Raw genomic sequence first — 21,252 nt, forward strand, 5'->3', positions numbered from 1 at the left:
GCGGAAGTTCAGCCAGCAGCGAGGCCCTCGCGCCCAGGTGGTGGTGGTGGTGGTGGCGGTGCGGACGCACAAGGGACGGGTTCCTATTGGCTGGAGCGCCCTGGGCGGGGCCTGCGCCTACAGAAGGAGGGCCCTGGACCGGCAGGGGGCGGGGTCGAGGCCGTAAGGGATCGCGGCCGTTAGGAGGCGGGCCCAAAACGGCAGGGGCGGGATCCGGGCCAGCCGGGCGCCTGAGGTCCAATCCGGCTGGGAGGAGTTCGGGCCGCCCGGAGGCGGAGTCCGGAAGGCCGGGGGCGGGGTCAAGAATGGCAGGAAGCCGGATTTGGAACGCCGAGGGGTGGGTGGGGTGACGGCCGGCAGGGGCTGACTCGCGCTGGCTGGAGGCGGGTCCGGCCTGGGCCAGCCTCCGCGTCGCCATGGTAGCAGGAACGCAGTGGCCGGGGCTCGGCCGAGGCGGGCGGAGCCCAGCAGGGCTGGGAACTGAAGTGCTGAACCAGGCGGAGCGATGATTTAAGAGGTAGGTGCTGACAGGTGGCGAATACCTGGAAAATACTATTGCCCTGGCTGAGCACCCGGCTCCGAGGTGGGGACGTGCGGAGGGGACAGGGTTAGAGCTGGAAGAAGACGGTAGTTTTAGGGGCCAGACCCGTTCTGAGCTCGTGCTGCCTGGAGTGAGGCGCCTGCTCCGGACTTCGCTGTCTCACGCCGTGCACTCTCCTCCCCAGAGACCGCTGCCCCTCGGCTGGTTCCTAAGAGGGACGGATTGTGCCCCCCCCCCCCGAAGATGGCAGAGCAGGGAAAAGGGAATATAAACACACACACGGAGCTGGTGAGATGGGATCCACCTCGTGCAGCGGAGCGCTGAAGTGCTTGGCGCAGTACAGAGACTGTCGGGCGCTGGCTGCCGCTGTCATGGTTATGACCATCATAATTTTCCGTTCTTCTGGAAGACCTAGTCCACGTGGGTTCCGAAGAGGTGGCTTGCAGGACCGTCTCCACCACTGATTTGTGGAGCCACTCCCTAGCCTGCTTTCTAGATGGGGGTTAAAAAACAAAAACACTACAATTACATTTCCTAGAGCTATTTACTGTGAAGGACAAATAAGATGTAAATGATAGCACTTTGTGAACTTACGGTGCTGAGTAAAATTCCCGCCTTGGGTTTATAAAAGCTGTCCTGATGGACGAAAATTTGAGTTCCTGAGGATGAAGGTAAGTGAGTACCAGAAGCAAAGCTCCCAGTAGCTCTCCCGATTATCTTCACAACACTTCCTGTGGTCCTTGACTGGTAACTGTAGGGAGGACAGAAACAGCATCCTGGCTTGAGTAACGGTAGCGGGGCATTGCTCTTTAGTGCTAGGAAAACTGAGGGATTGGGTTTAAAAATGCCACTGGGGAGCCGGCTTGCGGCACAGCATGTTAAGCCACTGCCTGCAATGCAGGCATCCCATCTGGGCGCCAGTTCGAGTCCCTGCTGCTCCACTTCCAACCCAGCTCCCTACTAATGCACCTGAGGAAACGGTGGAGGATGGCCCAAGTGCTTGGACCCCCAGCTATCCACACTGGAGACCGGAAGAAACTCCTGGCTCCTGACTTTGTGGCCATTTGGGGAGCAAACTAGTGGATGGAAGAGCCCTGTCTCTCCCCACCCCTCTCCTATAACTCTGCTTTTCAAATACTTTTTAAAAAATGTCACTGGCATAGCCCTGTTGTAGTTATAATTTTTGGAGCTGGATTTCCTGCTAACCAGAGTCCTCTTTCTGATATTTTAAGATGACTGAATTGGTGGGTTTGGGGGAAGGAACTGAATCCAACTAGGTTTTGCTTTAGTTTTTGGAATTTTTTTTTCCTATCATGTACATTTGCCCATTTTCCCTCTTCCTATTTTAAGGTGGTCCTGATTCCCTCTCCCAAAAGCTTTGAAGATGGCGACCCAGGTGGTTATGAGATTCTCTAACTCCTTGATGCCAGCAGAGCCCTCTGTAAGTTTCTGGGGAACTGTTGAGTGAGGTGTGATGACATGCCTGGAATTTCAGTTCAGCTCTACATCTGTGGATTTCTCCATCAGAACTCGGGTCCTGGAACACAATTGTGATATATTTGCCTTCTCTTCTTCTTTTTCTGATGGAAATTCTAGCTCAATTGGGTCCTGATTCATCATCTTTTTCTGGAATTAATAAATTCAAGTCAAGTTGAAAAATTCTAGCAATAAATCAGAATGTATGCATTATTTAAAACATTTAAATTTTTATAGGAATAATGTATGTTAATTAAAGAGCATTTGAGGAATATTATAAACTGTGATTAAAAAAAAATCATTCTGTCATCCAGAAGCAACTATGGTGGTTAATATTTGGAATATTTTTTCAGTCTTTTTTCTATGTATATTTTTTACATGAGATAATATTATGTGTAAACTTTTTACATGATTGTTAAAATGTTTGTTTTAATGTGGATACATGTGTTCTATAAACATGGTGGCTGCGATTTTCTTGCCCAGTCTTCTGTTGTTGGATTTCTTAGGTTACTCCCTGTCCCGCCAACTCCCCACATTGCAAGTATATAATTTATTTCCTCTCTTAAGACTGCTCCAAACAATGCAAATGCATTTTAAATAATGACTTACCTTGTAAAAGAACTGAGGTGTCAAGTTTTGTGTACATCCATCACAAGGCAGTGGGACATTAATTGGAAGATAGAAGGATCCTTAGTATAAATCTGGGTATCTCTTAAAATGAGACCCTGGATCATGCAAAAGGTCATTTTATTATAGTGTAATTAGTAATATAGAGCCCTAACACATGATTGGCAGTCCAGAGGCATGCATTTACACAGGGGCATTTACTGTGTTTACGGAGTAGAGAAACTCAAGGGTCACTTCCAAAATATCCACCAGATGTCGCTAGGCATAATCAAATTTTCACCCACAGGCTAGCTGGCAGATAACTTTTGATATGTGAATTTACAAAATCCATGTAGAATATATTTGCTTATATGCCTTAGTACAATTTATATTAAGCACTAGCATCTGATGATACTTTGGCAACCTCCAATTCTAGTCTCTCACAATTCTGTCTCTTTTTCCATCTACCCACACAGTCTGTCACATTTACCCTGTACACTCTGGCCGCACATACTAGTATTAGATTCTCAGCTTTAGTAGTCTTCTTTTTACTATTCTTCTCTCCAGTCTTGTTTCTTATCCATATGTTATATATATATATATATATATATATATATGAAGATTTATTTATTTTATTTGAAAGTCAGAGTTACAGAGAGAGAGAAGGAAAGGCAGAGAGAGACAGAGGTCTTCCATCCATTGGTTTACTCCCCAATTGGCTGCAATAGCTGGAGCTATGCCCCTCCAAAGCCAGGAGCCAGGAACTTCTTCCAGGTCTCGCATTTGGTACAGAGGGACCCAAGGACTTCGGCCATCTTCTACTGCTTTCTCATGTCATAGCAGAGAGCTGGGTTGGAAGAGGAGCTGCCAGGACTTGAACCAGTGCCCATATGGGATGCCAGCACTGTAGGCAGCAGCTTTACCTGTGTAATATATTTTTTGCCTGTCATTTCTTCAATTTTTTGCTTAAAAAAATAGAACCTGCTTATAACGACATAATAGGTACTCAACTTATATTTAATGAAGGAATGTTTTGATAAAGGAAAAGAAAATACAGGATACCTAACATTTTTTTTGTTTTAGAATATAATAAAAAAAGCAATGATTCACAGTCTTAAATTATCTATAATTATGTGATAAGTGATATAGAACATGCTAGACATTTGAACTGTAAAGAGAGAAAGATTAATTCAGCCAGCCAGCATTCATTGAGCACGTACTATGTGTCAGGCAATATTCTTGGTTTTGGAGATAAATGAATAACAAAGCATACAAATTTCCTTGCCTTCATGGAGCACATATTCTGGACAAGGGAATGCTGAGAATAAACAAGTAAATATATAATGTACAAGATGATGATGAATGTTATAAAGAAAAACAATAAATCAGGCATAAAGGTCTGGGAGTGCCAATGTGAAGAGGTGTTGTCATTTTAAGTGAAGGGTAAGAGAAGGCCAAACAAATGTCATCAAGTGACATTTGAGCAGAGACCTGAAGGAAAAGTAGGAATGAGCCGTGGATTATTTGGGAGATTCAGACAGATCAAAATCAAGCATGGTCAGATGAGTTCCATGGAGGAAGTGAAAATTGAAGTAGGCGTAGTGAAGGCTTGGGAAGCACAAGGGTAGAGTTTAGGACTTTCTAGTTAGAGGGTCAGCTGTGAGGGTGAAAAATGAGCCTTGGAAATCTGCGAGACAGCGAGGCAGAACAAAGCTGAATCAGGAGGAGGCCTGAAGAGCCGGACAAGAGAACTTATCTCTGACATGCTAAAGAAAGGGAGAGTTTGAAGACAGTTGAGCAATAGAACAGTAAGATGAATGTATTGTCTAAGAAAGATTAAGATTAGTCTGACAGGTGGAAAAGTCAGGAGCCAGGACAGGTTTGGGACCTTTGCTAGCAGGTGTGAGCCCTTCTGTGGATGTTCATGCTGATGTTTCTGGAGGTAAATGTGATAGAATAGTAAACATGTTACCCTCAAGGAACTCAGCTAATGTGAGAAAAATAGAAGATTAAGAAATTATTTCAGAGGCTCATTTAAAATATTTTCATTGATGATTTTTAATTACTTATTAATTCACACTTTCTGCTTCTTTATAGTCATAAATGTGTGTAATAAATGTGTTAAATTTTTCACAGTTGTGAATTTTATACATTTTAGTTTTATATAGAGAGAAGTCTCAAACAATATTTCACCAAATGGCAGTTTTGTTTAAGGCTTAAAGTCTTACTTAGGCCTACATACTACTGTGCTTATTAACAGAAGTGATGAATGAGTTTGCTAATGTTTCCTCCACTGGCTTATTTGTTCCATTAAAATCAGTAAAATTTACTAAGTACCTTCTGTGTTGTTAGCATCATATAAAAGTACTGAATAATGGCGAAGAATCTAGACTTCGGCTTCCCTTAGAAGTTCTTGGGTGTGTGGCAAATTATTTATCCTCCAAATTTCTCTTCATATGTGAAAAATCTGTTCTTGGCAATTGTGGCCATCCAATGAGCTAATATGTGTAAGTGCTTAGTACGGAACTTGGCAAAAAGCTCAATTTTGCTATTAATACTATTGTACATAGATCTTTGGGTAGCTTTTAGTTTACAGGGAAGGGTCAGTCATCACTGCCAAATGCAGGATGGAGGAGGCCAGTATAAGTTCAGAAGTCAGGCAGCATGGCAGAGATGTGCACAAAGCATTTTATTGCAGTTCTTGGCTTCTCTTGCTAGGCAGAGAAAATGACAGGCATGCAATAGTGGGAGTGGTTCCAGCTATCCAGACGGCTCAGTTTTCCCACATACAGGCACTGCAGGCAGCTGATCATTGTCCTAGTTAGTCCTTGTTGTTTTAGCTAACCCACTTACTCTTCCAGTTCTTAGGCTGATATCACAACACGGTGGGACAGAGAGACAAATAGGAAATGTTAGTGGTGCTCAGAGCTAACGTTCACTTCTTTAGCTGGGTCACTTCCTAAATCAGATCCTGCTAACTACGGAGAAGATATCTTCTGAGCAATAAAGTTGACTTAGGGGTTCCAACAGGAATTTTGTGTTTTCCCAAAATGTGAGAGGCAGGCTATATGTGAAATTTTATAATTTTTGGAGCATCTCAATTGTTGTGTGGAGAAAATGGAACAGGATTGAAATTGTACTATCTACATTTAAATGAATTGAACTAAAATATTATTAAAACTTCAGTTACACATTTACATTAGCCTCATTTCAAGTACTCAATATGTGGCTAGTAGCCACTGTATTGGATAGCATAGTTATAGAAGGTTTGAGTGGATACTATTGCCCTAGATTATGTGGTTGGTGTAGTTACAGAATTTCAGGGAATAGTACAGTCTTAGACCATATGCCTTATAACAAATCGTTTTTTAAAGATTTATTTATTTATTATTTGAAAGTCAGAGTTACATAGAGAGAAGGAGAAGCAGAGAGAGAGAGAGGTCTTCCATCCGCTGGTTCACTCCCCAGATGGCTGCAACGGCCGGAACTTCACCGATCCTAAGCCAGGAGCCAGGAGCCAGGAGCCTCTTCTGGGTCTCCCACGTGGGTGCAGGGGTCCAAGGACTTGGGCCATCTTCTACTGCTTTCCCAGGCCACAGCAGAGAGCTGGATCAGAATTGGAGCAGCCGGGTCTCGAACTGGCACCCAAATGGGATGCCAGCACCTCAGGCCAGGGCAACCACAGTGACAACCGCCACAGCACCAGCCACAGCAGCAGCCCCTAGAAATCTTTCTTTTTTCCCTCTAGGTTTTTTTTTTTTTTTTGTGGGTCTTTGTGTGTGTGTGTGTGTGTGTTTTTGACAGGCAGAGTGGACAGTGTGAGAGAAGAGAGAGAGACAGAGAGAAAGGTCTTCCTTTTCCGTTGGTTCACCCCCACAATGGCCACTGCGGCCGGCGCATCGCGCTGATCCGAAGCCAGGAGCCAGGTGCTTCTCCTGGTCTCCCATGCGGGTGCAGGGCCCAAGCACTTGGGCCATCCTCCTCTGCACTCCTGGGCCACAGCAGAGAGCTGGACTGGAAGAGGGGCAACTGGGACAGAATCCGGCACCCCGACCGGGACTAGAACCCGGTGTGCTGGCACCACAAGGCGGAGGATTAGCCTAGTGAGCCGCGGTGCCGGCCGGTGTTTTTGTTTTTTATTTCAAATACTGGAAAAGTCCCCTGGACTCTGTGGGGCTCCCAACGCTCATGGCTCCTTTTCCCCACACTCACTGCCCATCTCCCCACAACAAATCTATTTCAAGGATAGAACTTTTTTCAAATGAACACTTTACATGAGTTCTCAGCTTGCTCTGTGCACCCAGAGGAGCTGTCTGCACGAGTCCTACATAGACTGATAGTGTCTTTCACCTAACACAAGGTCTTCAGCCACATCCAATCAAGGCATGTATCTACAGAGCTGAATTAGAGTCCCTTAGCTCCAGTCTGCTCCACCTCCTCCTGCTCACAGCAGCCCACACCAGTTGCGTGGTTAAAAAGGATAGTCAGGAATGTTTTGATCGACTTCCAGCCCTAATTCATATTCCTCCAAATCTCCCACCTCACCCTCTCAACCCCACCCCCAGGATTTCATTAAGATTTTTTCCCAACAGTTATTTGGAAAAAAGGTAAAACAAAAAAGGTTCAAGGTCTTGGTGCTAGGCCCAAGGGGCTCCATGCACCGGGACACCAACAGGCAGGGGCTTCTGCCTCTCCAGCACCTGAGCCACCACTTGATCCCTGGCTGCAAAGGCAGGGAGGGACAGGAGCCAGCACAGGACCCAGGGGCAGTGTCTCAAGATCTGGCGCAGCCCCAGGCAGCATCATTCAACTTGGCCACCGGCAAGCTTGCAGGTGATGAGTGAAGTCTTTCTCTGGGGCAGATCCTGTGGGGTGGGGATGTGGTCACCAGTCACCAGGTTCTTGTCTGGTCCTGCCCTTGGCAGCTGCTTATTCTTCATCTTGGCTTTGGCCATGTTGTGGTCACCTGAGTGAAGGTACTTTTGCTCTTTCTGGAGCCTCTTCAAGAGGAAGTCAGAGCCTCCGGGCTTTTGCCCTAGGCTTGGCTATTTGGCCTTTGGCTTTGCTTTCTCAGCTCCTTCAGGGAGAATACCTTCTTTCTCTTGTGTGTCCTGCTTCTCCTCACCGGTCTCCTCAGCAGGGTTCTCTTCTTGTTTCTGGGACATGGCAGAGCCGGGGTTGTGGAGTGTAGGGGGCCTGGGGAAGTCAACCACAGAAGGGAAGGGAGAGGGGAAATGGGGACAATCAGCGCTGTTGCTTTGGCTCTTGTCACTAGGGTTGCTCAAAATGGCAGCCCTCTCCCGTCTATAACAAATCTTTTATCAGTTTACCACCAGTTCTCAATTTCTCTAACATGTTGTGAGGGGCAATGCGAAAAGCACAGGGCTGGGCTTCAGAGGGTTTCATTTAAATCTTAGCTCCCTTGTTGACTTGCTGAATGGTTGTGAACACATCTTATAGCCTTAGCTCCTTCTTACATGAAATATGAAAGTTGGGGGGCCAGCATAGTGGCATAGCAGGTTAAGCCTCCGCCTGTGACACAGGCATCCTATATGGGCACTGGTTCAAGTCCTGGTTGCTCCACTTTCAATCTAGTTCCCTGTTAATGGCCTTGGAAAGGCAGTAGAAGATGGCTCAAGTGCTGAGGCCCTTGCACCCACATAGGAGACCTGAAAGAAGCTCTGGCTCTTAACTTCGACCTGGCCCAGCCCTGGTCATTGCGGCCATCTGGGGAGTGAACTGCTAGATGGAAGATTGCTCTCTCTCCCTCTCCACTCTGTCTCTGTAACTTATTTTTTCAAAGATTTATTTTATTTATTTGAAAGACAAAGTTACAGAGAGAGGTAGAGACAGAGAGAGAGGTCTTCCATCTGCTGGTTTACTCCCCAGATGGCCGCAACAGCTGGAGCTGTGCCGATCCAAAGCCAGGAGCCAGGAGCCAGGAGCCAGGAGCCAGGAGCCAGGAGCCAGGAGCCAGTAGCTTCTTCCAGGTCTCCCACATGGGTGCAGGGGCCCAAGAACTTGGGCCATCTTCCATTGCTATTCCAGGCCATAGCAGAGAGCTGGATGGGAAGAGGAGCATCCAGGACTTGAACCGGCGCCCATATGGGATGCCAGTACTTCAGGCCAAGGCGTTAACCTGCTGTGCAACAGCGTTGGCCCCGTCTCTGTAACTTTTTAAAAATCTTTAAAAAAATATGGGAGTTGGGGCCAGCGCCGTGGCTTAACAGGCTAATCCTCCTTTTGCGGTGCTGGCACACTGGGTTCTAGTCCCGGTTGGGGCGCCGGATTCTATCCCGGTTGCCCTTCTTCCAGGCCAGCTCTCTGCTGTGGCCCATCAAGGCAGTGGAGGATGACCCAAGTCCTTGGGCCCTGCACTCGCATGGGAGACCAGGAGAAGCACCTGGCTCCTGGCTTCGGATCAGCGAGATGCACCGACTGCAGCGGCCATTGGAGGGTGAACCAACGGCAAAAAGGAAGACCTTTCTCTCTGTCTCTCTCTCTCTCACTATCCACTCTGCCTGTCAAAAAAAAAAAAAAAATATATATATATATATATATATATATATATATAGGGAGTTGGATCATGTGAATTCTTTTTAAAGATTTATTTTATTTATTTGAAAGAATTACAGAGAGAGGTAGAGACAGAGAGAGGTCTTCCATCTGCTGGTTCACTCCCCAGATGGCCACAATGGCTGGAGCTGTGCAGATCAGAAGCCAGAAGCCAGAAGCCAGGAGCTTCTTCCGGGTCTCCCACATGGGTGCAGGGGCTCAAGGACTTGGATCATCTTCTATTGCTTTCCCAGGCCATAGCAGAGAGCTGAATTGGAAGAGGAGCATCTGGGACTAGAATTGGCGCCCATATGGGATGCTGGCGCTTCAGGTTAGGGCTTTAACCCGCTGCACCACAGCGCTGGCCCCACATGATTTTTTTGAGTTTCAAAATTCAGTAATTTAGGGGCTGGTGCTGTGGCATAGTAGGTTAAGCCTCCACATGCGGCGCCCGTATCCCATATAGGTGCCGGTTAGAGTCCTGGCTATTCCACTTCTGACCCAGCTCTCTGCAAATGGTGTGGGAAAGCAGTGGAAGATGGCCCAAGTGCATGGGCCCCTGCACCCATGAGGGAGATCCAGAGCAGATTCCCAGCTCCTGGTTTTGGATTGTTCCAGCTCTGGCTGTTGTGGCCATTTGGGAAGTGAACCAGGGGATGGAAGACCTCTCTGTCTCTCCATCTCTCTCTCTGTAACTCTGCCTCTCAAATAAATAAATAAATCTTTAAATCATTGATTTAATAATTCTTTTTCATAGAAATATTGAGCTCATAGGTCCTACTTAGATCAAAGACTTTTTGGTTGAGAAATAGTGACCTCTTAGCATAGATAATTGTCAGCAGGACCTCCCTCTGATGTCTTCTTCTTCTTCTTTTTTTTTTTTTTTAAAGATTTATTTTATCTATTTGAAAGACAGAGTTTCAGAGAGAGAGGTAGAGACAGAGAGAGAGAGGTCTTCCATCTGCTGGTTCACTCCGCAGATGGCTGCAACGGCCGGAGCTGTGCCAATCTGAAGCCAGGAGCCAGGAACTTCTTCCAGGTCTCCCAGATGGGTGCAGGGGCCAAGAACTTGGGCCATCTTCCACTGCTTTCCCAGGCCATTTGCAGGGAGCTGGACCAGAAATGGAACAGCCAGGACTCAAACCGGTACCCACATGGGCCAGCGCCCAAAGATGGAGGCTTAACCCACTATACCACAACTCTGGCCCCCCTGTGATGTCTTAATATTTTATGTTGTATTCAAAGCACAATGAAGTCTCAGCCAATCAAGATCCTCCACCCAGGTATCTACCAACAGGCTGTTTTGATTTCACATGATTTGCCTTGCATAAATTATGTGCTGCTGGAATTTTCATACTTTGTCTTTTTTTTAATGCATTATTTTTTTGGAAAAAAAAAAACTATTTGAGTGCTAGAGAGACACAAAGAAAAGATCGAGAACTCCCAAATGCTTGCAATGGTTAGGAATGAGCTGGGCCAAACCTGAGAGCCGGGAACTCGGTACAGATTTCCCATATGGGTGGCAGGAGCCAAATCACTTGAGCCATCACTGCTGCTTCCCAGGACCTGCATCAGCAGAGCTGCAGTCAGGACCTGGAAGCCAGTATGGAACCCAAGTACTCCGGTATAGGACATGGTCATCTTGAACACTAGGCCAAATGCCTACCTCCGTATTTCTCTTTATAAAGGGCCTTGTTGTATTAATATGGGTTAGTGATTCTCCTGAGGGTATTACACTATGAACTGTAGTAGTGGCAAGAGTTGTTCTTGGCAATTAAACTCGTCACCTAGGTTTTGAATGACATTAGTCTTCTGACTTGTGGGCTGCTTGGGGTCCGTTTGATTTGCTATCATAGCTTTTCTCCAGCTTTAGTCAGAATTGAACCAATAGCATTCAAGCTGCAGCAACCGCTCAACACCTGTGCTGGCCCTCTGCTCCCAGCCTGTTATGATCAAGATGGTGGAGCATCTTTATGTTAGCAGTTTAGACATGCAGATAAGTTATTAGCAATAACTGTTCCTGGTAAGTATTTTCTTTTTCTCTGGAAGCCGGAGGAGAGGAGGTCATTCGGTTGAATAAGAGCCATTACTGATTTTTCTTGCTAAGGTACTATTGAGGGAAAAGCCTAAAGGTACAGTCCTAGGTCTTTGAACTGCTCATCACTGACTGGCTGTGTCCTTGGGCTGATCCTTGACCTTCTCTGAACCAGAACATTCTGTAAACACTTTCTCTCCATCTGTGATCAGGAGGTGCAATGTAATATGGGTTTTTTTTTTTTTTTCAGCATCCAGTTTTTCCACAAAAACAAGAGTTTGCACTGAGAGTGCAACTGATTGGTACTTTTTATATAATAAAGTATTATTTATATATAATATAATACATATAATGTAAAATATATATAATATAAGCTCTCTATCTCCCTTGAAGAGACTCTTACCTATTATTTCAAGTGCAGGATGTTTTTGTTGTTTGAAGCTCATTTATCTTGAAGCTCATTAAAAATACGAGTTTTGAGGTAAGCATTTGGCACGGAGGTTAAGATGCAGCTTGAGACATCTGCGTCCCGTATTGGAGTACTTGTGTTCAAGCCTCAGCTCCACTCCCAATTAGCTTCCTGCTAATAGGCACCCTGGGAACTTGGGTCCCTGCCACTTATGCGGAAGAGCTGGATTGCATTGTGGCCTTCAGCCTGGCCAAGCTCCGCCTGTTGTGGGCATTTGGGGGAGTGAACCAGTGGATGAAAGATATCTGTCTCTCTCTCTGCTTTTCAAATAAAAATGAAATAAAGACTTTTTAAATTTAATTTTTAATTTGTTTTTAACAGATGCAATGTGATTTGTAGATACAGTTCTGAGAACATAATGATATGCCCTTTCTTCTCTTCTCTGCCTCCCATCCTCTTCTCTCTCTCTCTCTTTTTTTTTTTTAAATAAGAACTTCGTAAAATGTGGATCTTACATTTTAGCAGTTACTTTAAGAAGAAAGAAGAAACATATTTTGCTAAAAACCTTGGTCATCCTTGGCTAATACCCTGGATGTTTGTGCTGTGGTGGGTGTGGTTTGTTCAGCTTTGTTACCTAAAATGTTCCAGGATCATGAATAACTGAAGTGCTGGCTGTCCTATTCTCCAGCCCTTTCTTCTCTTTCTCTTTTTGTTTCTTCCCTTTCTGCTTCCTCTTATTTAGTGTGACCTCACTGTCTAGGCCCCATGTGGAAAAAGGTTGCTGTTCTCGGTTAGTCTGGATGAAAAACACCTATGATTCACTCCGTTTCCCACCCACCTTGTGGTGGTGGCTTGTGACTTTAAATCAGGAGGCAGGAGGAGAGGCTGAGGGAGAGGGAGAAGACTCCTTCCCGCCAGGCTGGTGTGCGTGTGAGTGATTGCGACTGCAGGCGCATGCACACGGCAGCAGGCCGCCTGTGTGCCCTCGGGTGAGTGCGCATGCATGTGTGTGTGCAGGCAGCGCGCGCCACATGCCAGCACGCCCTCCTGCAAGCCCGGTGCGTGGCCGTGTGTGTAGCGCACGCACGCACACCCGCCCCGCCGCGGGGAGGGTGTATGCGTGCGTGTGTGCCGCGCGCGCCCGCGGGACTCTCCCGCACACACGCCGCTCACCAGCGCCCCTCCCTGTGCACGCCCAGCTGTTTCTATAGGAACCGCGACAGCGCCGGACCCCTCCAGCAGAGGCCCCCGTGCGAGCATGCCCAGTGCAAGCCGCTAGTTTGGCTCTGGTCTAGGTTTCCAGTAAGTGGCATGCGGGACTCCGGAGAGATCCCCAAGAGCTGAGCTGGGAGCCTTTGTGTGCAGAGGGAGGAGGCGGCGGCCGCGACTGCCTGGCTGGAGACCTGGCCCGGGGCAGCAACAATGCTAGCCTGCCTGGCCCGGGGGAACTTACTGGACGTCCTGCAGGAGGGCTTCAATGAGGTAAAACTGCCCTGCTCCGCCCACTCCCCAGCTCCCCTCCCCCAGCGCCTCCCGCCTAATTTCCAGAAGGGGTCCTCCTGTGGCCCCACGGCCCCATAGTCTCCGGAACCCCGGAGCACATCCCCCGCAGAGCCCTAAGGGGGCTAGAGTGGTGGGTGCGGTGCAGAAAGGCGAACCCGGAGAAATCAAAAGGGCCGCCCGCCTCCCGCTAAGCCGAGCGGGTGATGACCTTCTCTGGTAAGCTTACCTGAGCCCAGAGGGCAGGACCACAAATTCGAAGTCATCTCTGCAGAAGATGTGATCTCCACCCTCCCGCGGGAAAAGCCCAGAGCAAATCCTCAGGGGAGCCCTGAATATGTGTCAGAAGTGCTCATTCTGTTTCAGGAGCCCTGGGAGGGGTGGGGTGGCGAGGCATGGCATTGGAAGAAAGTTTGAGAGCGGGCAGGAGGCTGTGGGCGCTCCACATGAAGCGCCCCCTCCAGAACCCGGGGCAGTAAATTCTTCTACAGCCTAGGACACGGTTGACTGAGCAGCTCCGCAGGGGTGACTGGGTTCTGGGCCCGAGGCAGGGGAGCCAGTGACAGTGGGGAATCAGACCCTCAAAGCGAAGGGCTGGGTGGGGCTCGAGCTGCCCAGGGGTCGTTCTCTGCCCCACTCCTTTTCTCCCACCATGAATGTTTATTCCATCTGCTTCTCTGGTTTGCAGCCTATGGCCTCTACTGCCTTTGAGCCCCATCCCTTGGGATTGCGTTGGGCCAGCACCCGGGAGACCTTGGCTGTTTGGTCTGCCTGTCTTTTTTCCTCTATCTCTATCTCTCCCTTTCTTCTCTTTATGAATTTTTCACATTTAAGTCGTTTTAAAATCACTTTTAGTTTCATCTTAAATATGGCCATTACAGGCAAGACTGAAGTGCCTTTGCATCCCCCCCAACCACCCACCCAGTTCCGACCTGTTCCACAGAGGTAACCATTCTTGTGAATTTTTGTGTGGAAGACTTTTCTCCCTACAGCTGCACCACAGGCGCTTTCCTTGGTTCCTGCTTCTCATTAGGAAGCTATGTAGCCTGACCTGCCTCAGAACCTTCCCTAGTCCTGTGCCCCAGCCTCATTCCAGACCGGGAGGAAAGCAGCCCAGATGCTGCCCCGACCTGACTAGCTGAGTGGGAATTTTCCTCTGGCGGAGGAGTGTCCCAACCTCCCCTGAAGGGCAGGGCTCACATCCTGCCTGCACTGCAGGGCTCCTGTCTTTGCATGGCCTCTGGCTGAACACATGTAAGGGGCTTGTTAACAAAGAGCTGTAGTATGAGTGGAAACAGGAGCCAGCCTGGGAGCCTGCCTCTTTGAATGCTTCCAATACTCCTGGTTCCTCTTTTTCCCACTGCTCTGAGCCTCTGGGGGTCCTTAGTCTGTCTCACCCACCCATTGTGGCAGAATCTCCTTTGGTCCTTTTAACCCAGCCCCCAGGTATTGGATCCCATTGTCCAATTAGGAGGAGGAAATCAGCCCAGAGACAGTCCAAGTCTTTGCTTTCTGCTCATTTTCACTTACAGAGCTTTCAGCTTGAAAAGTCACAAAAACCAGGAGACTTGATTATCTTTTTCATGCTTTGATCCTTCCGTAAATATTGTGACCTCCGATTCTTGTAAACCAAGGCAGAAGGGGGGTGGAAGAGTTGTCTTTTAGTGGTAGCAATGAAGTCGTTGTAAAAACAAGATGCCCAGCCTTATCCTTACTCCAGCTCCAGAATACCGTGGCAGTGCCTCTGTGTTCCCTCCCTGAGAGTCCCTCCACTGGCTAATGGGCATTTGTTGCCCTCGGCTATAGATGTGAACCATCTATGAATGCTTTTGATTTCTCTGCAAAATTGATATCATCTAAATAATTGTAACAGTATTATGTTAAATCTGAATAGGCCCTAACAGTTTCAGTAGTTCTGTCATATGCATAATAGATTATATTAAGCAGTTCCTTTCAAATGCAGTATCACGTTGAGTGCTACTGAGTAATGGTATGATTGCTTATTCCAGAGTTGATAGGGACACTTTTTGACCTATTCCAGCCCCTAGGGTTGCTTAATAGATCCAGTAATATTCAGTCTCTTTTGTCAGAGTCATGTGATAGGGATGTAAATAGGGACTTAAAAGGTAGTGTCAAAATACATTTTAATTCCCCTGAGAAATTCTTCCTACTGAGGCTAAGAATACCACACATGCATCCAGGCACCTCCTGGGAATGATTCAAGTATATCTGAAGCTATTCTTCATCACCTAGATGCTTTATAGCTCTGTGTTTAGAGCTGTGACCTCATTCTCTATGGCAGAGAAAACTGCCACCGGAAACAGAGCTATGGCCCTAATTGGTTAATTATAAGGGAACCCTGCAGCAAAGAGAAACCCTGCCCTCTGAATCAAGGCTTCTCTCCACCCACTGTTGGCCTCTGTTCTCAGTCTGTATGCCACTGTGCATAACTATGCCTGACAGAATTCTCTTCTGCCATGTTTCTCGCATAGAACTCTGGCCTCAATATGCCTGACAAATAACTTGCAGAATTGATTCCTGTCAGTTTTGTCAATGCGGTCTCTTACAGACATGGTTAATTTGCACTGTGAATCATTCACAAGTTTTGGCCAATGGCACATCATTCTGTAGCCCACCCTGGCTGTCATCTCTCACCTCCTGTGTTCTGGGTGAGGCCAGGCTTTCTGTTGAGTTCACAATTTTTCCACTCTGCATCTGCATCAAAGCTATTTATTTGTTTTCTCAGCCACTTGGTATTGTCTTTAAATGTTGTCTTTGGTTAATGTGCCAACATAAATTTCTGCAAGTGTTTTTCTGGAGGCTGAACTTTCTTTTTAAAAAAGTCTTTTGGTGCTTACATTGGAAGGTTTTGAAAGATCTGATATTTTAATAAGGTTTGGCCAATAAGCATTTGCTCATTTAGATATTCAGTCACTTGATTGAGAGAGAGGATAGATAAAATATTTGAAAAGCACCTGGATCCTGCTTCCAATGAATTTATAGGGAGACACAAGGTATACCCAAAAACCATAATAGGATGTTTAATGTGATAAATGTCATGAAAAGGTAGTGTTTATGGAAGGTTGTAGAGATACCTTCTAGTGAATGATATCATAAAAAGTGCCATTTACCAGCCCACTTGCTCACTGAAGCCAGATTTTTTTCCTTTGCTAGTCTGGTATATGCATGCAAGCAATCACCAGACATTCATTGAATTACTGTGCTTCCCAGGCATTGTGCCAGGCTCTGGAAATTGAAGTTAAATAACAGAGTCTATGCCCTGATGTATCTCACAGGCCAGTGGAGAGAAACTAAATATTCAGATGAGCAAACCTGGGAAAATTGTGGTGGTACAGAAACTGTGTTTGTGGAGAAGAGTGAACCTGTGATGTGAATGGCCTCAGAGGCTGAAATTTGTGGATTGTGACAATGTTGCTTGACAGCTTTCGAACATAAAGCCTGGCAGACTTTCCCTCTCAGTTCCCCATCCAAGTAGAAAAGTAGACTCTGAAATCCCACATTAACATCCATCTGCTTGGCAGTCCCTGGGAAATACAGGAGGGGTCTTTGTCTGGTCTCATCCCCATGAGGGCATGTACAGTGAGGAAGAGGATTGGCAGGTGGAGCAGCTGCAATGAACATCTCGCCTAAGTGCCTCGTGCCTTCTGTAGAGTAGCATTGCCAGCACTGGGTCAGATAGAGGCTTTCAGACACTTCCTCAATCAATTCCCCTGTGCATTGCTATAGAAATTAAAGGCCTGTTAAGTCTTTAATGTAACAAAGCACCACACCTCTCAACCTTCTATTTTCCTATCCAAACTGATTTCTCTTCTCCCTTCCCAGGCTCATTGGCGTTGTTCCCACAGGAGTTAACGCCAGCTCAACAGATGCTCCCTGGCAGCAAGCTCTCAGGGAGCTTTATGTTCCTTGTGGAGAGGGATGGGCTGGCGAGGCCAGGGAGCAGTGACAGAGCACTGTTTGCCAGGTGCCACTCTGCCAGGCAATTCAGAGGGCACCAGAAATGCTCCCTTTGCCATTAGTGGCCTTGTTGTCTAGACTGTAAAGACCAAAGGCTCAAACTGATACTTCCTGAGTGCATTTTCTTATTTGTTAGCTCCCAAACCAGACTCCATTTAAATGATCATGGTACAACCTTCAGACACTAGGTATGGATGAGAATAGGGAACAATTCCAGTGGGCCCAAGGGTGGGCTCCTTGTCCTGCTTCTAGGATAAGGGACACTCTGAATACAGAGTGATCTATCATTCATTCATTCACATATTCATTTACATGCATTTATTAAGTTCTTACCTTGTAACATATTCATGAAGGAGCGAAGCATTTATGGAATTCATATCTAATAGACATTTAAAAATAAGGTTAGGAGACAGTATCATTCAGAAAGTTTCAGCTATTCTATTTTAAAAAAATATTTATGTATGTATTTGAAAGGCAAAGTTCCAGAGAGGGAGGAAGAGAGACAGATCTTCCATCCACTGGTTCACTCTCGAAATGGCCACAAGGGCTGGGAAGCCGGGAGCCAGGAGCTTCATTTGGGTCTCTCACATGAGTGGTAAGAGTCCAAACACTTGAACCATCTTCCACTGCTTTCCCAGGGCTTAGCAGGGAGCAGCCAGGACTTGAACTGCTGTTCATCTGGGATGCTGGTGTTGCAGGCAGCCGCTTACCCTGCTGTGCCACAACTCCAGCCCCTCCATTTCTGAGGTGCTATCCTATGACCATTGGGCTGAATACTAATATGAAGAGCCCTGTCCATATATGGAAATTTATTTTTACCTAATTAACCTGCAAGTACAGTGAACTAAGTGCTTTTCCTGGTTTAGTAAAGACCTGAAAAAGCTAACAGAAAAGAAATACAGTATGTGTTCCTTGACTGGCAGAAATAGATCAGAAGTAACTTAAGGTTTCCAAACATCCGGCCTTCCTCTCAGTTTCTCAGTGCCTCTCCCACCCCCATCCCTCATCTGCTGCTGCCAGAGGGTCACAGAATTGTAAACAGGTATCTTATTTCACGTAAAACTGGTGTTCTGGGGCCGGTGCTGTGGGGCAGTGGGTTAAGCCACAGCCTGCAGCATCAGCATCCTGTATGGGCACCGTTTGGAGTCCCAGCTGCTCCGCTTCCAATCCAGATCCCTTTTGGTGTGCCTGGGAAAGCAGCAGAAGATGGCCCAAGTCTTTGGGCCCCTGCATCCACGTGGGAGACCTGGAAGAAGTTCCTAGCCCCTGGCTTTGGCCTGGCCCAACCCTGGGTCGTTGGCCTGTTTGTAGAGTGAACCGGCAAATGGGAAGTCTCTTTCTCTCTAACCTTCTCTCTGTAACTCTGCCTTTCAAATAAATAAATAAATCTTTTAAAAAAACAAACAAACAAAAAACCCTGATGTGAGTTTTTTTTTGCAACTCCAAGTTTTGCAATTTTAAGCAAACAAGTCTTACTCAGAAGTTCTCTTTGACCTTGAATCTTGGAGGAGAGAAAACAGAGGCTGGGTTTACCAACTTGTTTGGAAGGAAGGGCAGGTCCAAAAGAAAAACAGAAAGTTAATTTGGTGCAAGAAGCTTTTGAAGTCAAAATTTCCTACCCAAATGAAGAATGTGAAGAGATTGTCTATAGTAGAAGAATTTTAGCTCAAATTGTGGTGGGTGTCTTGGAGGAAGCTGATGGAAGTTATGGGTCACTCCTCAGCAGTACCATTGCTGTCAACAACTTGAGCTGGGTCCAGTCTCTGCAAGCCAAAATACTGCCCAGACAATGGTGACTATTTAATTTTTTTTTAAGATTTATTTATTGGGGCAGGTGCTATGGCACAGTGGATTAAAGCCCAGCCTGTGGCACTGGCATCCGATATGGGCACCAGTTCGTGTCCTGGCTACTCCACTTCCAATCCAGCTCCCTGCTAGTGTGCCTGGGAAAGCAGCAGAGGATCGCCCAAGTCCTTGGGCCCCTGGACCTGCGTGGGAAACCCAGAAGAAGCTCCTGGCTCCTAGTTTTGGATTGGCTCAGCTCCGGTCGTTGCAGCCATTTGGGGAATGAACCAGTGTATGGAAGACTGCCTGTCTGTGTCTCTACCTGTCTCTACCTCTCTTTATAACTCTTTCAAATAAATAAAATAAATCTTAAAAAAAAAGATTTATTGGGACTGGCGCTATGGCACAGTAGGTTAATTCTCCTGGGAAAGCAGTAGAAGATGGCTTAACTCCCTGGGCTCCTACACCTGACTGGGAAACCCAAAAGAAGCTCCTGGCTCCTGACTTCAGATTGGCTCAGCTCCAGCTGTTGTGGCCATTTGGGGAGTGAACCAGCGGATGGAAGACCTCTCTCTCTCTGTCTCTTCCTCTCACTGTCTGTGACTCTACTTCTCAAATCTTTATAAAATATTTTATTATTTGAAAGGCAGAGATACAGAGAAGGAGAGAAAGAAAGAGAGAGAGAGAGAGATCTTTCATCTGCTGGTTCACTCCCCAAATGGCTGCAAATGGCTGGGGCTAGGCCAGGCTGAAGCCAGGAGCCAGAAGTTTCCTCTGGGTTTTCCACGTGGGTGCTGGGGCCCAAGCACTTGGATCATCTTCCACTGCTTTTCCAGGCACATTAGCAGGGCTCTGGGTTGGAAGTCGAGTAGCCAGGACTTGAAATGGCACCCATATAGGATGCTGGCACTGCAAATGGAGGCTTAACCTTCTATTCCACAGCGCCAACCCCAGTGGTGACTTTTTCTGCAAGGACTTTTCCTTCCCCTGATTCAGAGGTTATCAAAAAAACCCTTAGACTTGGGGAGGGCCTTTGGTGCTATAGTTAAAGAAACTATTTGTGAGGCCGGTGCTGTGACATGGCAGGTAAAGCTGCTGCCTGTGGGGCCGGCATCCCATATGGGCTTCAGATCAGCTCAGCTCTGGCTGTTGTGGCCATCTGGGAGTTTATCAGCAGATGGAAAACCTCTCTCTCTGTCTCTCCCTCTCTCTCTCTCTCTCTGTAACTCTACCTCTCAAATAAAAAAATAATACAATAAATCTTTTTAAAAAAAGCCATTTAGGATGCTCACATCACATGTCAGAGTTTCTGGGTTCTCGTCCCACCTCTGCTTCCCATTCCAGCTTCCTGCTAATATGCACCTTGGGAGGCAGCAGGTGATGTCTCAAGTACTTGAGTCCCTACCACCCACATGTGAGATCTGAATTGAGTTCCCGGCTCCCAGCTTTCACCTGGTCCAGCCCTGGTTGTTGGGGGGGCATTAGGGGAATTAGCCAGTGGATGGAAGATGTCATCTCTCTGTCTCTCTTTCTCTGCCTACCAAATAAATTAAAAACTAAATAAAACTTTTTAAAGAAAAATAACCCTCAGGTCCACCAGACTTTTGCTTTATGCTGGTATTCTTCTAGCTTCCCCAGAATAAGTTGGAGATGAAATCTGCACCGAGATTAGTTCTAGATTATCACTGACATAGTGTGAAGATAGTTCAGAAAATTTTGGGAAAATTGCATTTAAAAGTAGGTTTAAGGGCTGGCGCTGTGATATAGCAGGTAAAGCCGCCACCTGCAATGCTGGCATCCCATATTGGTACCGGTTCAAGTCCCAGCTGCTCCACTTCTGATCCAGCTCTCCACTATGGCCTGGGAAAGCAGTAGAGGATGGCCCAAGTCCTTGAACCCCTGCACTCGTGTGGCAGACCTGGAAGAAGCTCCTGGCTCCTGGTTTCAGATCGGCGCAGCTCTGGCCATTGTGGCTAACTGGGGAGTAAACCAGCAGATGAAAGACTTCTCTCTCTCTGTCTCCGTCTTTCTGTAACTCTGCCTTTCAAATAAGTAAATAAATATTTTTTTAAAAAGAAATAAAAGGTTTATTTTTGGTGCAAAAAAATTTAAATCCATGTATAATTTTTCATTATATGCATTTTCCATGAACTTAAAAATTTATTTATTTATCTATTTTAAAGGCAGAGTTACTGAGAGAGGGAGAGACAGAGAGATAGGGCTCTTCCATCTGCTGGTACACTCCCCAAATGGTTGCAATGGCCAGGGCTCGGCCAGGCCAAAGATAGAAGCCAGAAGCTTTATCCAGGTCTCCCACATGGGTGACAGGGGCCCAAGCACTCATGCCATCTTCCATTGTTTTCCTAG

At 46.7% G+C, this 21,252-nt stretch overlaps 1 protein-coding gene and 1 pseudogene across 5 annotated transcripts in view; one reads left to right on the plus strand and one right to left on the minus strand.

The window, feature by feature from the left end:
* Positions 1 to 431: 431 nt before the first annotated feature.
* Positions 432 to 21,252, plus strand: part of DIXDC1 (DIX domain containing 1) — an 89,400-nt gene continuing 68,579 nt past the window's right edge. For 3 of the 5 annotated variants that reach the window (XM_062197005.1, XM_062197002.1, XM_062197003.1), the window contains exon 1: positions 12,900 to 13,104. In XM_062197005.1, coding sequence (XP_062052989.1) covers positions 13,045 to 13,104 — 60 coding nt within the window. In that variant the 5' untranslated portion in view covers positions 12,900 to 13,044. Of the gene's footprint in view, positions 518 to 1,891; positions 1,983 to 12,899; positions 13,105 to 21,252 lie in introns of those variants that run through there. The other 2 variants (XM_062197001.1, XM_062197000.1) reach the window with 2 other exon arrangements.
* Positions 7,426 to 7,788, minus strand: LOC133764682 (alpha-endosulfine-like; annotated as a pseudogene).

The sequence above is a fragment of the Lepus europaeus genome, chromosome 7, assembly GCF_033115175.1.
Source record: "Lepus europaeus isolate LE1 chromosome 7, mLepTim1.pri, whole genome shotgun sequence".
NCBI classification, from domain to species: domain Eukaryota; kingdom Metazoa; phylum Chordata; class Mammalia; order Lagomorpha; family Leporidae; genus Lepus; species Lepus europaeus.